This window comes from Malaclemys terrapin, chromosome 1, assembly GCF_027887155.1.
Source record: "Malaclemys terrapin pileata isolate rMalTer1 chromosome 1, rMalTer1.hap1, whole genome shotgun sequence".
In the NCBI taxonomy this organism is placed as follows: domain Eukaryota; kingdom Metazoa; phylum Chordata; order Testudines; family Emydidae; genus Malaclemys; species Malaclemys terrapin.
In genome coordinates this window covers 54062223-54079914 of record NC_071505.1, presented here as the reverse complement: position 1 = coordinate 54079914, position 17692 = coordinate 54062223, and the positions used below count along the sequence as shown (strand labels likewise).

At 40.7% G+C, this 17692-nt stretch overlaps 1 protein-coding gene across 3 annotated transcripts in view; it reads right to left on the bottom strand.

Moving 5' to 3' along the window:
- PDZRN4 (PDZ domain containing ring finger 4) overlaps positions 1-17692 on the bottom strand; it is a 368942-nt gene that overhangs the window by 161743 nt on the left and 189507 nt on the right. Inside the window, exon 1 of one of the 3 annotated variants that reach the window (XM_054024456.1) lies at positions 11230-11465. The exons of the other annotated variants lie outside the window; for them this stretch is intronic. Coding sequence (XP_053880431.1) covers positions 11230-11298 — 69 coding nt within the window. The 5' untranslated portion in view covers positions 11299-11465. Of the gene's footprint in view, positions 1-11229; positions 11466-17692 lie in introns of those variants that run through there. 3 annotated transcript variants of the gene reach the window in all.

Here is a 17692-nt window from a genome sequence, read left to right as displayed (position 1 = left end):
AACTTTTTACGCAACCCTTAATGATGTCTCTCAAAATCCCATGAGGTAGAAGGATTGTTTGCTATTCTTAGCTCCAGACAACATTGTACAGGTCTTTGCTATTGATTGTTTAAGTCCCTCTATGATACTCTAACCTCTCCAGAGAGAAATGGGATTCACAGCTTAAGCTCATTTTATCTAAAGAGCTCTGGAACAATATTTGGCAGAATGTTCAGATGACATTTTCATCACCTCCCTCTACAAAACAAAATTCTCAATAGGTAATTTTGGACTCCTACAAGACTCTGCTCTGCCAAAACTATGACCTCTGCAGATGCTGAAGTTATCAACCTTCACTCACATTGCTAACACATAAGGTTCATATGATGTAACATCTCCACTTAGGTCTGAAGTTTGCCTGAAGATTATCACATATTAAATTAGTTCAGGAAATCAGCCTTTACAAGACCAACCCTTTTTTAAAAGAAATAAACATCCTCAGAAGGACCCTCATCCCCCACCGCTAAATTAGATTAAGCAAGAAAATGCAACATTAGAGAGAAAATTATGCTACCTACTACCTGAACTAGTTCTCTTTTAATATTATTTAAGTCTTCTATATCCCTACAGATCACTAATATATGCTGCATGTTCCTTGATAGTTGCCACTATTCTCCTCATGAACTGAATTCTTATCTCACATGCCATTGTCTGGTTTCTTATCTCATGATTCTTTTTCCTTTATCTTTCCTCTTGATATAGGGACAGTAGGCATATCCATTTTGCAAACAAGAGATGAAATCCTGGCCCCATTGAAGTCAGTATCAAAACGCCAAATTGGCTTCAATCGGGATAGGATTTCACCTTGAGAGTTTAAATGACTTACCAAAGGCACCCAGATGTTATGGTGATGGGGATTTCATAAGTACACAGACAGACATCAACCAAGTGGCAAGTAGGAAAGACAGAATATAGGTTCTGTGCTCTAATCCCTAGAACTGACTCCCCCTACCTACAAGAAAAAACAACTTTTATGGCAAGTCAGTTTTTAAAGCCTACTTAGTTTAATCAAGTCCATTTAAGTAAATTCTAAGCAAGCAACTTCCTCAGATATAGCTAGAAATGTGTAATAGGCTTTCTATGATCATATTTTTTACGGTAAATATGCTGCTACACTGTTGAGAGGCAGTGCTGCTGCAAAGAGAATTATTCAAAGCTGAATTCTAGCTTTGTTCAATTCAAGTGACAGGAAATAGAACTCCTACAAATTTGTTTGTTGAACTCTTATTCAAAAAAGTTAAGCATCCAGGGGAAATTCTTAGTTAAACTGATTTGCAATCAGCAGTTTCACAATCATTTCACAATCATTTTCTTTCTAACTGAATACTAAAAACAACAGAGCAAATAACAGGCAAAAACCAACAAATGCAATATGACCTACTGGTATTATTATATGTATTTGTTCTAATAATGCACTATTAGTCATGACAATCCTCCTGATTCTCAAACAGTCTAGTCTAAAATTCTCTTCTGTCACCCTCCCTCATAGTAAAAATTGGCTATTACAACATTCTTTTTAAATCATAAAAATCTAAGAAAGTTAGATAGGAGCTGACAAATAAATATCCAGCAGGGAATATTATCCTCAAACTATTTGGGAACTCTGAGCTAGCAGGAGGACACCAAGTGTTGATTATGTTGAGTAGATGGTACTTTCAAAGTGTTTAGAAAGAGGGTCCTGGCCCTGCATTAGAATTACCAAAGAGTGGCAATGGAGAAGAAACAGAGGAGGTACTTACAAGCAGGATGGAGATAGGAATGGCAAACTCCAGGATGGATAAAAGTCAATGACTTTAAAAAAAATTGGATTTATTATTATTTAAATCAGATTTTTTTGATAAAATGCTTTTTGAGGAAAAACCTATCCAAAGATATATTATAGCTCAAAGATCTCTCATCATGGAATAGGGATTATAAATTCTAATTCTATAGTATGAGACAATATATTCATGGAGTGTTTAAGAAAAGTTTTGTAAATGAGTTCCAATAGTTCATGGATTAGGGACCCAATCTTTATGGGGCTCCAGGGGCTTCTGTATAGATTATTTAAGTTAAACTTTCTATCTACCCAATGGGACTCAGTGCTCAGTCTACAAGACACCATGAAAGATAGTTCGTTTTGCAGTTCTCAAAGTGTGGATTTGTATCTCCAGAGATAACATGTTTGTTAACAGCAAAAATGTTTTTTAAATAAATATCTGAAGGCAAGAAATAACAGACCTCAACCCTATTGTCCCTCTGCAAATTTGTGTACACAGAGTCAATCCCTTACCTCTCTCTAAAAGTGCAAAGTTTCAAAAAGTTCAATGAATAGAAGATTGTTGGGGGCAGAATAGATCTGGACAAGGAGAAGAAGTCTGGACATAAATGTGAGAAGGGAGAGATAGGCAGTAGAAACAAAAGTGCAACTGTTTGAGCAGCGTATTCCAGAAGTCTTGAGGTCTTTCTGAGTGTAGCCTTCATTATTTGAGATCTACTATACCATTCTCTCACTAGAAGGGAAAACCTATAATGGCAGCAGGCCATAAAAGAGACCCACTTTGGGACTATTTTAATGAGTTCCTCTACCTGTGGGTAAGACAGGCATGCATACAAAATGCAAACAGTGCAACAAAGAAATGCGAGGCCTGGTTGCCCGAATGAAGCAACATCATGAGAAGTGTTCCTCCTCAGGAGGAAGCTGCGTTGAAGATGATGAAAGGAACATGTCTGAACATGCAGGATCTTCAGGTTGGTATACTTTTTTTATTTCATATTTCTTTCTTAAGGACTGTCTTCCTTCTGGACTATTCTTGAAGTCTCATGATTGAGCAAAAAATATAGTTGTTACTCTATGGTACTGCTCTGGTTAGGCCTCAGCTGGAGTATTGTGTCCAGTTCTGGGCACCGCATTTCAAGAAAGATGTGGAGAAATTGGAAAGGGTCCAGAGAAGAGCAACAAGAATGATTAAAGGTCTTGAGAACATGACCTATGAAGGAAGGCTGAAGGAATTGGGTTTGTTTAGTTTGGAAAAGAGAAGACTGAGAGGGGACATGATAGCAGTTTTCAGGTATCTAAAAGGGTGTCATAAGGTGGAGGGAGAAAACTTGTTCACCTTAGCCTCTAAGGATAGAACAAGAAGCAATGGGCTTAAACTGCAGCAAGGGAGGTCTAGATTGGACATTAGGAAAAAGTTTCTAACTGTCAGGGTGGTTAAACACTGGAATAAATTGCCTAGGGAGGTTGTGGAATCTCCATCTCTGGAGATATTTAAGAGTAGGTTAGATAAATGTCTATCAGGGATGGTCTAGACAGTATTTGGTCCTGCCATGCGGGCAGGGGACTGGATTCGATGACCTCTCGAGGTCCCTTCCAGTCCTAGAATCTATGAATCTATATCATTTTAGATGCAGTTGGGATAAAAAATAAATAGCTGAAATAGGCAGATCTTCCTTTTACAATTTCACCTTTAAAGTAGTACTGAGTGTCAGTGAATGCAATGAGTAATACTAAATGAGCAATATGGTAATAATAATTAAATAACTGCACTGACTTATTTTGTTTAGGAGAATCCATCCTCAACATACAGGATTCTGAAGACTATCCAGCTTCAAGATCACCATCATTTTCTATAGTTTCAGAGTTACCTGCCAATGATAGTGTTTCAGTCACATCATGTATGTCACATAGCCACAGTATATCACCTATAGCAAAAAGAAAAAAAATCTCCACCATCCAGAAACAATCATAGATAAATTTGTGATAAGAACCAGCAGATTACAAAAAGAGGTAATTGATGAAAAAATTGCTCAGTTTGTTTCTGCAACAAACTCTCCTTTCCGTATGATTGAGAACCCACACTTCATTAACATGCTTCAGTCATTAAGACCAGGATACTGTCCACCCAACAGAGCAGATGTTGCAGGCAAATTGCTGGATAAAGTGTATGAAAGAGAAACTGAGCAGTGTGCAAAAGGTCTAGAGAGTGAAATTGTTAACTTGAGTCTTGATGGGTGAAGCAATGTCCACAACGATCCTGTTGTATGTACTTGTGTGACAACAAAAAGAAGGGAATGTCTTCCTTACAGAAACAATTGATACATCAGGAAATGCACACACAGCAGAATACTTACAAGAAGTAGCAGTAAAAGCAAAATTAAAAAATTCATATGCTTGTTTTGTTAAAATATTTGTTAAAATAGTATATGTTTGCTGTTGAAGAAAAAAATCCAGAATACATAACATTGTTGTTTTAGCTAAATAAAACAATTTAAATGTCTGTCTGGTGATGTTCTCCTCCTAATACAACATGGCAAGAAAATCCTCCAAATATTAATGATTAACCCGTTGAATTGGAGATAGTTCACCTCCCAGTGTCTTCATGAATACCTGCTTCAATTACCTTTGGTAAATGAAATAACCAAACAATAATTCATTTTCTGATATAGTTTAAAACTAATCTGAAAAGTTTTCAGAATAAATTACTTTAAAAATGTATAGTGTGTATCTTCTAAAAATGAAACCTACATCTATCTCTGAGTTGTGAAGAATATGTATGAAGGTTATAACAACCAACAAGAATGCACTTTTATGTAGAAATCCATGATTAAATCGAGTCTTCCTGACTAATGATTTAAATCATGATTTAAACCAATTTGATTTAAATCAAATCCACCCTGGCAAACTCCTCATGTGTTTTCAGGTGGCATGAATACCAAAGAAATTGGTCTGACCAAAAGATGTCCAAGTATAATGGATAGCGGGAAAGGCTCAGGAAGGAAAAACCCTGGCCCTGTTTTATTCTCTAAACAAACCCAAACTTTTCTTAGGCCAGAATTAGCAGATTTCATATTGTAAAATCAAGATGATGCCCGCCCTGCACTCATTTCACATCATCACAACATCCCAGAAGAGCTTATGCGCTGGAAACCCACTCTATGTTGCAAGCTGCCTGGGGCCCCTCTCTATTGAACACCCTAGTATTTGAATGGATGTAAAAGTACAATCCAATCTTTCAAATATCTCAAGGGATATTGAAAGTTACATAAAAATCTGAATTTTGGATGAATGAAAGTGAAAGTTCCTACTAATTTTGGAAACTGAGGCTAGAAGCAAACTTTGGATAATCAGGGTTCAGAGGACTTAAATGTTTACAAGCTGACTCTACTACCCTCTATCTAAAATCAAATATAAAATGTAAATGTGTAAGCATCCACATCACCCCCTCCAACATTGCAACCACTTCCCTATTACTCTTAGGTAGGGCCTTACCAAATTCACAGTCCATTTTTCGTCAATTTCATGGTCATAGATTTTTAAAATTGTAAATTTTATGATTTCAGCTATTTAAATCTGCAATGTCACGGTGTTGTAATTGTAGGGGTCCTGACCCAAAAAGAAGTTAGGAGGGGGGTCGCAAGATTATTGTAGGGGAGGTTGCTGTACTGCTACCCTTACTTCTGTATTGCTGCTGGTGCCAGCACTGTCGTCAGAGCTGGGCAGCTAGAGAGCGGCGGTTGCTGACCGGGAGCCCAGCTCTGAAGGCAGAGCCACTGCCAGCAGCAGCGCGGAAGTAAGGATGGCATGGTATGGTATGGTATTGCCACCCTTACTTCTGCGCTGCTGCCTACAGAGCTCAGTCCTTGGCCAGCTGTGGGGATGTATCATCCCTACACCAACCTAATGGAAAGTTCCATGAGGAGGTAAGGGTCACGATGGGACACTTGCAAGGTAATAAATCATGGCCTTATGTAAGGCCCCCCTGGTGGTCTAGGAATTATATAAGATGAGGTAAACAAGGTGATAAATCATGGCCTTATGTAAGGAACGGTTGAACCAATCGGTGTGGGGCTATACATGTGATAAACACATGATTCTCCTTCTTGTCCAATCCATAGATGTGTGATTATAGCCTAATTGTGTTATGTAATGTTGAGAAAAACTATAAAAGAAAGCTTGTAATAAACAGGATTCGATTCAGCTTGCAACCACATTGGTCGTGTGCTTTATCAGCTCCGCATAGGACCCCACAAATGGTGACCCCGACGTGATTCGGCTTGGACATCGAGGCAGCCGACTGAAGCGTTCGGTGAGAAAAGGCGGAGGTGGCAGCTGCGGCAGGAGGTACCGGAGGATACCGGCTCCTGGTCGTCCGAGAGAGACGTTCATGAGCTCATAGGTGAGCAGCTGCATTTGGTGATAAATCATGGCCTTATGTAAGGAACGGTTGAACCAATGGATAATAAGGAAAATTATACAAATGTGAAATCAGGGAGACAGGCAGATGACCCCTACCCAATAATAGTCAGAAACCTCTTTGTGCCTGGAATGTCTGTGCAACATTCTCAAAGTTTAAAATTTAACAGAGAGACATAGAAGCAGAGAAGCAGGCAGAAAATGCCCGTATATAAATGCTCTACAAAATGCATATTCAAAATAGTATCATTGTCAGATGCTCAGAGTCCACACAAATAGGTTAAAATAGTTGAGACGGATACTGAGTTTCAACAGACTCCAGTGAGCACCTTAAAACATGCTTATTATTTCCTTACAAACTTTTTACACCCTTAAGCATTTGAAATCTTGACATGAACAGCTAAGTGACCCAGACCCAGACAGTTCCTGGCCGCAATACAATCTTTTGTTGTAAGCTCTTGGGGGCCGAGCCAATATGTTCCTATGCTACACAGCACCCAGTACAATGGGGACTTCCATGCTGGTTGGTGCTTTCAAATACCACCATACTATAAATATTAAGAGCCAGATCATCAACAGCTCTGGGCCACCTTCAACCAAACCATGGCATTAATTAAGGTCTTGTGAGAAGCAGCATGGTCTAGTGCAGTGGTTTTCAAACTGTGGGTCTGGTCGCGGAATATGAGGCAGTGGGTCACAGCGGCTCTGGTCAGCACCACCGACTGAGCCTTTAAAAGTCGCATCGGTGGTGCTGCCCATCTAAGGCAGGCTACCTTTTCCGACACCACGCTACACCATGTAAGCGGGCAGCAGCAGGTCTGGCTCCTAGGTGGAGAGGCTATGGGGCTCTGCGCACTGCCCATGCCCCAAGCACCAGCTCCCTCCCATTGGCTGGTTCCTGGCCAATAGGAGCTGGAGGTGGTGGTACCTGCGGGCAAGAGCCACACAGAGCCAGACCTGCTGCTGGCCGCTTCCGGGGTGCAGTGTGGTCTGCAGTGCCAGGACAGGCAGGAAGCCTTCCTTAGCACCCTCACTGCGCCACTGACCAGGAGCTGCCCGAGGTAAGCCCATGCCCCAACCCTATGCCCCAATCCCCTGCCCTAGCCCTGAGCCCCCCCAAACCCGGAGCACCTTCCTGCATCCCAAACCCCTCCATCCCTGGCCACACCCCAGAGCCTGCACCCCCAGCCCAGAGCCCTGACCCCCTCCCGCACCCCAACCTCCTGCTCCAGCCCAAAGCCCCCACCCACACCCTGAACCCTTCATTTCCAGCCCCACCCCGAAGCCCTCACCCCCCCGCACCCCAACCCTCTGCCCCAGCCATGAGCCCCTCCCACACCCCAAGCCCCTCATCCTCAGCTCCGTTGGCTTGCAGGCATCAACAATTTTCTTCAACTGGGTCGCCAGAAAAAAAGTTTGAAAACCACTGGTCTAGTGAATGGGGTACTGGACTGGAATTCAGTAAGCCTTCTCCCACTGACTTTCTGTGTGGCTTTCAGTAAGTCATTCCACCTCTTTTATGCCTCCGTTTCCCCCCTCATCCTTTGTGTCTTTTACATTTAGGTTGTAAGCTCTTCAAGGCAGGGACTGCCTCTTATGTGGTTACAGAGTCCAGTACAATGATCTTGTTTGAAGATCTAGGTGTTATTTTTAATACAAGTATTGATTTCAATGAGCCCTGGATATGGTCCTTGAAGCAGCCATAGAGATCAACACGCTGATCGAGGATCATAGAGCCCTGTGTGCTCCTGTTCCAACCCCTCTTGCCCTGGCATACCCCGCTCTGCCCCTATATTATTCTGGAGGTATCCTCATCAGCACCCTTAGGGCTGATAATTGCTCACAATCACTCACTCTGACTTATATCACCTAACCAATGTAGAGTTCTTTGCTGTAATTCCTTGGCTCGGAAAGTGTAAGTATATATTTAATTAGCTCAGTACTGTTTGTATAATGCACTGAAGATGTGAAACACTAATTGAAGTATTAATGTGAAGGATTGTAAATTTGAAATTACCATAGTACTTCAATTTCTATACTTGTATGGATGTGCAGAGGAGGACTCAGATTTATAATTTTATGTCTGATGGGTTCTTAAAGTGAGAGAGCAAAGCAAGTCTGAGGAGTTCTGACACCCTGAGGGTAGGTGAAGAGGCACTTAAAGTCATAAGAGTGCTTCTCCAGCACTCAGTCATATCTTGCATATTAATTCTTGGAAATTCTGTGTTTGACTTTTTGTTTTTTATCCTGATCTACATGTGTAAGGCACAGTTACCAAAATAAAATGTTCTTGCATAAATAAATGCTGCACTCTGATTGAGTATCCTCATCCTGAGACCAACTATCTCATTGTGAAACTGAACCAGTCTGGAAAATGGAAAAAAATACAAATATTCTAATGTCTTCATTTCCCAACAGCCCTGCTACACTAATCTCTCCAGAGCTAAATTCGACCTCACTACAGACAGCAGCAAAATAACATGCCTCATTGTGTTTGCATGGATTTCCTCAGCAAACATACTTTTCTTTGTTTACTGTATCTATAAATATGGCAGTGCACACACAACCCACGTTATCAGGTAGTCCAGCATCTGAAAGGTGAGGTACAATAGTAGGATTGCTTTCCTTATAAGAATATAAATTGACCAAGCTGATCCACATATGTCAGTGAGACACTGTTCATCCTCAGTCAATTCATGTCCCTGACAGACTAAGGGCTTGTTCCAAGCTCTTCCACAATTGTGCAGATGAAGAGACCAGGTCTAGGAATTACAAGATTGTACAATTAAAAAGGATTTTGCAAGTCAAGTATTAATGTCTGTGTAGGCTTGTTTTAATAGATCAATTACTCCAGCATCTAGTTTTAGGTCAGTACTGTAAACAGGATGTTATGGTAGCTGTTGCTAGCAGTTCCCTAACTGGAACATCTGGGCAAAAACGCCCACTGCCATGTGGGCACCAAACTGCATAAATACTGGATCAAAGATAGAAACCAGTTTGCAAATCCATACAGAATGAGGCATGGTGTCATAAGACACTTACTGCTCTCCTTCAATACCTTAGCAGTGATATTTTCCCAACAATACAGGATGCAAAGCTGGGGACTGACTGCTCATTACTCCCATCAAAAACTCATTCCAACTCTTCTAGGTATTCCATCTTATCTGGCAAATACCAGAGTAAAAGTAAAAGCCTTAGTTCTTTTCCCACCTCTGTCACTGATGACCACAAACACTGCAACTCAACTGCAGAATAGATACTACATAAATAAAGGGAAGGATTCCTCTCGAATCCCTTAACAAAACCCAGCCACTTTGTCTTGTTTAAGATTGTGTTAGTATTTACTACTGCTGAACGTCATTGCAAGAAAGATTTTGAAAATGCACTAGCTCTAAAATAGATGTAGCCTTCTTCCTTATATACCTAGAGTCATCATTTAAGAAAGCTCTGATCTCTTTTAAGCACAATCTGAATTCCTTATTCCTCAGCACTGTAAAGCAGGATGAGACCTCCTGCATTCTCTATCTTACACTTTCAGATCAGTTTGGCAATTCAGAGCTGTGGAGAGTATGGAAAAAATGTTGCTTTTCCCTGTACTGTAGCTGTAAGGAAAACATAATGATGAAATTATGATTAACTATTGAACTAAAGGAAAGTGTTCCACCTAGAGACCATCTTCATGAGTCAAAGCTGCTGACAGGTTATCTGCAAATGGACATTATTTTAGGATTGAATATGGTTGCTAGTTTGTGGTAAAAAATGAAGCAGAGGTATTGCCGTCAATAGTAATTAACAATGTTAATCTTCTTTTTCCTCTCTATGGTGATAAAAAGAGTCATTTTTATATTTAATTAATGCAGAGGATCATTTTGGAAACTGGCTAATGAGGCTCTGATCACATTACCATGAAAATGTGCATTACCACTGCAACTGAGGAGGCTGTTTCATGTGTAGAGAATCTACTTTGTAATTAGCCCACTGTGAAATGAATCACGTCAAGAAAAACTCTGAGGGAAGCAGTAGGCAAGGGACACTTAGCTACTGCTGTGCCAATAGACCACCAACATTCTAAGCTGTTTTCTCCTCAATATTGCCTGTCATCAGCATTGCAGTCAAAAACTGTAAGTGTTCAGCCTCTGTCAACAGCCATGTGTCAGACAGCGCTTGGACAAATTATAGAAAGAGAGAGAACAAATGCTAAAAGGCACTAAACTTTAATTTGCCAGATTTTGCAATTCCAAAAGCAAACAAACAAAAATTCTCAAATCAAATACTGACTCAACAGTATTTGTACAAAATTATGAGAGAGTATGTTAAGTGCTAATTTCTTCTTTTTCCCCTTCCTTTGAATAAGCTGGAAACATGTTAGCAGCCACTGCTACGCTAATATTCCTGCTGCTGGGACAGACACAGATAACTACAAGGTATTAAGATCTCTGCCTAGTGGTAAAGAGAAATAACACAAAGAATGTATAAACAAGAGCTGAGATAAACATTATTCCTTGAAACTATTCCACTTCAGAAAACACAAATGAACTATTCTGGTTTTATTTTAAACCAGATCAATATTTTAAATTATTCAGAAAACCAAACAGACTTTTTGGCCAGCCCAGACATGCCATAAAACTTTCTTCCATAAGTTAGAAATACCTGAGCTCATGGACCTACTAAATCCCAGCATTTGCAGAGGCACCAGTGTAACACTGATTTGAAATCACAATCCTATTACCAAAGCAAAGGGCTTCCTTAAAACGTTACAAATATGATTAAATGAGACTGCTGTTATATGACTGACATCTTGGCAGAAGAGGCACAAAAATGTTAAAAGAATCCCACAGGAAGTCATCTGAAGGGGGAGTGGCAAAGAAGCAAAAAAACAACAGTCACCCAAAAATAAAAAAGAACAACTTCAATAACAATTTTCACAGGGGAAAAAAACCCCTCTTTTTACTTACTATCTTTAAAGGAGCACAATTTCTTACTCTGGAGTCACTGGCAATATCCTCTGCACTCACCTGTGAAACTTCATAGAGCAGTTTGTAGTGTTCCTCTCTCTTCTGAAAAGTGCACAGATTGCAGCCCATTCTAATAAGCAAAGCAAGAGCAAAGCTTCTAATTTCCCCAGAACTGAAAGGCAAATGCACTGACAGGGAATCACCCTCCAGACTTGACTACTGTTTTTCATCAGTCACTCCAGCACAGAAACACAGACACACCACTGTTAGCTGGAAGCACAAGCCAGGGTAGTGTGTAGCAGCATGCTCTTCTTCCCTTTCCCTAAGTATCTTACACTCACGTATACACACAGAGTTTCGACTCAGTTCATGGCAACACTCCCCCTGTCTCTGCATCAGTGCACATGACTACACAGATTCTAACTCATGAATATTAATAGATACTCATTGATTATTTATGACAGAACGTGTTAGCAGGGAGGGATGTCATAGCTGCTATTGATGACAGATGAATATTCACTAATTAAGAAGCAAATGTAGTGTGGTTAAACAAAATTCACTTGTGTCAATACTATCTCTGTTTATTAAGGTTAGAGAGATTAAGAAAGAGCAATACACACTTGCCCTTTAATTTTGTCAGTGATCATGAGACTAATTCATGAGTAAGAATTTCTGAGGCACAAAGTCAATTCCTACCTTAGGTCTCCACCTTGCGCAACAGGAATGACTAAATTTATTTTTAAAATATTTGCTATGCATTTTAAAAAGTGATTGTGATAATGTATGTTGTTGAATATCTAAAGCAAAAAAGGAAGGAGAGAAAACAAACCCATATGGCTGTATAACTTCATTCACTTTTGACATCGCCAAATCTAACTGAAATGCCAGCATTAAGACAAGAAGAAAGGATACCATAACTGCAAGTCTATAATGTGTGGTGTGATTACATAATGTGTGTAGATACTATGTATATATGATTATACACATGGTGTATATATGTACACACGCAGTAGTCACATGAACTTTATAGTCACACTTTGTACACTTACCATGTACAGACATGGTTAAATAGTAATTATAGTAAACCTTATCAACACCAATTTTTTAGGAAAATGAATAGATATACCCTCTTGGACTTTTAAAAATTCAAAAGCTTCTATTACATCATGCCATCATGTTAATTTTACTGTTTGCAAATTAGATTTTAATAGCTCTACAATTCTCAGTGAGTAGATAAAGGCAAGGATCCATTTAAAATTAAACCTACAAGTTAAATGCTAAAGGCAATGGAAGTCACATATTTAGTTCCTTGTGCTCAATAATTCCTATATTTTACAGCATGTAATCAGTAAGTTTCTTAAAGATAGAAATCCTGACTGTAGCAAACTCAGACTCCTTAAAAAAATAAAACAAAATAACCAAGATTTATTTTATTTCTACTCTGCCTCATCTAGAACCTCCACTAATTAAGAATTATGCCCTTTTTCCAAAGCATCTTTAAACTGGACAGGATAGCAGGTGGACTCCAAAGCAAAAATAATTACTCTGAAACCAATGAAACCAGTTTAGTTAAGATTGACATTGGGCCTGAAGATTTTTAATTGCTAATCACTGATGTAAAGGTACTTTTTTGGGTACAGTTTCCTAAAAGTGCTTTGTCAAATATTTAAAATCAATAACAGGAAATGATTCTAATGAGTACTAATTGTTAACAAATTGGCTTTGCATCTAGCAGCACCTCAAACACCACCAACGCAGAGTAGTAAGTAGATCAACAATCATCTGCTGCTTATCAGTCCTTCCCCTTGGGATGTAATAATCCGATTTTCTGGGCCTTAATTTTACCTAACAGGCTGGATGAAAGCCAAGCAGAGAGACCAACATGAAAACAGCATCATTATTGTGAACACTGAAAAGTTTGCTAGAACCTCTATGTGAATTATAGGTGAGTTGATACTACATCTTGATTATATTTAACTTTTAAAAATAAAGGGATAGTGCCGGGAGAGAGCAAACCGTGACCATTTGTGGAGCAGATACTTCCTACACTAGCTACATGCATTGCCATGCAACATGGCTGCCATATCTATTTTCAAGCAGAGGTTGGACCAAACTGTCAAGTTTGGAGGTGAACTTTCCTAAAATTCCAGGGGTTCAGGGATGGCCTCCTCTTTGTTAGCAAGCATCAGCTTCTCCCCATCTCTACTGACACCCATGGAATGCTCTTTGTGCTGAGAGGTTCATATACATGAAGCAAACATCACTACAGCTTTGAAGGTTTCTACATTGCAGAGCTGTAGAAGAATTGTCAGAAGTGTAAATTCTGAACTTAAGAAAGTCAGATCAAGGAATTAGATAACAGTCATTCAAGGACAACCATGCTATCTTTCGATGAAAGTGTTTTCTTCTTCTTCAGCCACCATAACTTCTTCCTGTGACTCATACAGGGTCTGAAAACTAAACAGTAATACGATGATAAAAGAAGCCATGATTTACCCTGGTTTATTTTTTTTAATCCCTTGCAAATACTATTGTTGTTTTAACATACTGCTATAGGATTTCTTTTTTGTAGTTACCAGAAACAAAAAATAAAATACCAGATAAAATAAGCAATGGAAAACTGCAGTCAATCTTCCAGCAGTTTCCCATGGCTGTCCCTTTTTTCATTACTAGTTCTCCGATTCTTTTGTTTCCTTCTCAGAAACCGACACAGGCTTCTCCACTCATTTATCAAGTGCCTGCCCTTTGCCCACACATACAGGAAAGATTCTACCTTCTGCTTCTATATCCATCTAATGGGTACAGTCTGCAGGGCTGAAGAGATTTATTTTAGAAAGAAAGGAATATTTTAGGTCCCTGAATTCCATCAAAAATATGCTATTTTGGTTTTACTAACCTTGGTGCATCAGAATGTGAAATTTGAGGCAAAACTTGATCGAACTAATGATTAAATTGAAATATTTTATGCACTTCTGTCAAGTTGAATTTGATGTTAGGAAGAAAGTAATCTCTGTCTTTCTTTTTAATCCTCTCTCACATCAAATCTGTAGCTAAAAGGACAGAAGAGATATTAAAATATAATCAAGTAATTCTTATTCTATATGTAATTCAAAGACATTTGAATTATTCAACAATCTTCTTGATTGTGGAGTTCCCCCTGTTCATCACCCACAATGTAATGTCACCACAAAGACTACAAAGGTTCATCAGGGTTTAGAGACGAGCTAAGAATGCAGGAAGCCTGGGCCAAAATGCAAAGGGATTCATTTTAATTTTAAAAACATCACATTTTCAAATGTGATTGCTTAAAAAGTTAGGCACCTAAAACCATATTTAGGCACCTATGGGATAATTTAGGGCACTTAAAATTGGTACACAATTCCCTAAATAAGATGTGTAAGTGCCAATTATGGGCACCCATGTTTGAAAGTTTGTCTGGCTTAAAGCACCAGCAAGGGAGGAAATTCAAGGCTAAAAATTTCCAAACTTAACCCATTTAAAGGCCATATGCTTCTATAAGTTATCACACAGCAAAGAGCTTTACAATATACTGCAAAATTCTACCTAACTCATGTAAGTGAAGCCACTGACACAAATTCAGAGGTGGGTCACAGATGGGTCGTGGGCAGCCAGACCTGGTAGTCAGAGCTAGAGTCTACAATCACAAGACATACGTCAGGAGTCAGCTAGGTCAGGATACCAGGAGGTCAGAGTCAGGAGACAAACTGGAGGTCAGACCCATGAATCAGTTGCCAGGAGTCACACTGGGGCAGGATGCCAAGAAATCAAGCTGCAGGAAGTACAAGGCACAGTCCAGACAAGGGTGGAGACCAGTTGTTCAGGCAGTTTCCTGTTCCTGCTGCTGGCTTAATTAGGGCCAGAAGGCCAATCAGCTGCTCTTGGCGTCCACCTATAGGACTGCAAGGGAGGAATCTCCATCAGGCTGAGATTTATGAGTCCTAGGTAAGGAAGCATTAGTAGGCTGCCAGACAGGGAGTTGGAGTTTGAGTTTGGCTGCTCCTATAAACTATGAGGACCTCGGCTTGAGACCCCTGGGTCATGGCATCACCTCTCCCCTAGGGGTGTCCTTTCGGAAACATGGGTCCAGGTTTCTCAGGGTGGCTACTATGGAAGGCCTGAACCAGGGTGGGAGCATGAAAACTTCCCTCTGGCTTCCAAGTGCTTCCCTCTGAGCTATAACCTTCCCAATTGATCAGGTATCATAATTTGCCCATTCAATCTTAGAATTGAGGGCTTCATGAACAATGTATTCCTCTTGTCCCTGTACTTCTACTGGTGGGGGTGGTGATTGTGTTCAGGGAAATGGGTTCTCAGTGTATAGTTTCAGAAGAGAGACATGGAACACAAGGTGGACTCTAAGGGATCGAGGGAGCTGGAGCTCAAAGGTGACCAGGTTGATTTGTTGCCAAAACCAGTACAGGCCAGGAAACCGATAGTCTAGGGTTTTTTTGATGGGACGGGGTCCAAGAGATATTTCTTGAAAGCCATATCTTTTGTTCTATAGAGCAGGTGGGGTCCTGTTGTCTATGTTTGTCCGCATGCCTTTTGTAGTCCTCCTTTGCCTTTTTAAGGTGTCCCTTCATCTCCTCTTGGATGAAATTGATGTGTTCTACTAGGTCCGAGGCAGATGGGTTGGGAGTGGATGCGGGTTGTTGTGGGTAAAACTGGGGGTCATATCATAACTGATAAAGATGCGGCTGTGGCCTGTGGAGGCGTGGTCTGCATTATTGTATGAGAACTCTGCATATGGTAACAGTGAAGATCAGTCATCCTGGTGATGGTTGCTACAGCATTGTAAATATTGAAGAGTCTGGTTGATTCTTTATGTTTGGCCATTTGACTGCAGCTGGTAGGCAGAGGACAGGTACACATGGACTCCTAATAAGCATAGAGCCTCATGCCAGAAGTGGGCAGTTAACTGGGGTCCCCAGTCAGAGGTGGTATGATCCAGGAGACCATGAAGATGGACTACATTGTTATCCAGAGCCAGGCAATTTCCTCCGCAGAGAGTAAACCTGTGCAGGAAATAAAGTGAGCCATCTGAGAAAAGTGATCTACCAAAGTCAGGATGATCGTGAAACCACTGGATTCTGATAGTTCCACCACAAAGTCCAAGGAAATGGCTTCCCAGGGCCAAATTGGGGTGTCCCGAGGTTGGAGGAAACCATAGGGTTTCTGGTGAAGGATCTTGGTGCAGGCACCCATGTGGCAGGAAATTACAAAGGTCTTTAACATGGGGCACATTCAAGGCCACCAGAAGAAAGGGGATATTAATTGTTGGGTTTTTATATCGCTCTAAGTGTCCTGTCAAGGAGTCATGGCACCCTTGAAGGTCCTTGTGGAACCTAGATGGGGTCCTTCACAAATGTGATCCCCTTCTTGGTGTTGTGTGGTTCTCAATTGATAATGGCCAACTCATCAAATGGAATTCTGGAGACAGGGGCAGAGCGGATGAGTGCAAGCAGATCCTTGCAGCAAACTGAATTAAGAAAGTTATGGGATTGGAGAATGTGGGCTGGTTCCGGACTGGGGCCTTGTGGGTCAGGGGCATGTATTCAGGACAAGGCATGAGCCTTGCCATACCTGGTTCCAGGATAGTAGGTCAGGGTAAAGTTGAACCAGGAGAAGAATAGGGCCGATCGGAGCTGTTGCTGGTTCAGGCTGTGGCCCTGTGCAGGTACTCCAGGTTCTTGTGGTCCGTAAACATTTGGACCAGGTGATGAGCCCCTTCCAATTAGTGTTGCCACTCTTCAATAGTGGTCTTAATTGCCAGGAGCTCATTGTCCAGGATCTCATAGTTTCGCTTAGCAGGAGTACAGTTCCTTGAGTGGTAGGCAATGGGATACAGTATTTGCTTGGGTCCACACTTTTGGGAGAAAACTGCCCCAATCGGCATACTAGAGGCATTGGTTTACACAACAAAAGGTTGTGCCATGTGGAGGCACAATACTGGAGAAGTGGTGAATTGCTCAAATGCGTGTTTGGCTTCAGGCGACCAGTGGAATTTGGTATTTTTTCAGAATACAGCAGAGAGGGACTCAGCTTGTTTTGAAAAATTTGAAATTAACCTTTGGTAGAAGTTCGTGAAGCCTGAAAAACATTGTAGGCCACACCTGTTGTGGGGGATGGGTGGGTAAGGGGCTCAGTCGTGGACAGCCTGGACTTTATGCAGATCTATCTTAATTCCTTCTAGGGCCAAAGATCTGGTCATACATGGACTTCTCTTGTTTAGTGTAGAGATTGTCTTGTCATGATCTCTCCAGGACTGTGCGGACATGAGTGGTATGTTGGTCCAAATCATTAGAAAATACCAATGTATCATCTAAGTGCACTACCACGAACTGGTCCAATAGGTCTTGTAGCACATTGTTAATGAAATGCTGGAACGTTGCTTGAGCATTAGTCAGACCGAATATTCCAAGTGGCCGTTGCAAGTCCAAAGGCGGTCTTCCATTAGTCACCTACTCAGATACGGATGAGATTATAAACTCCCCAGATATCC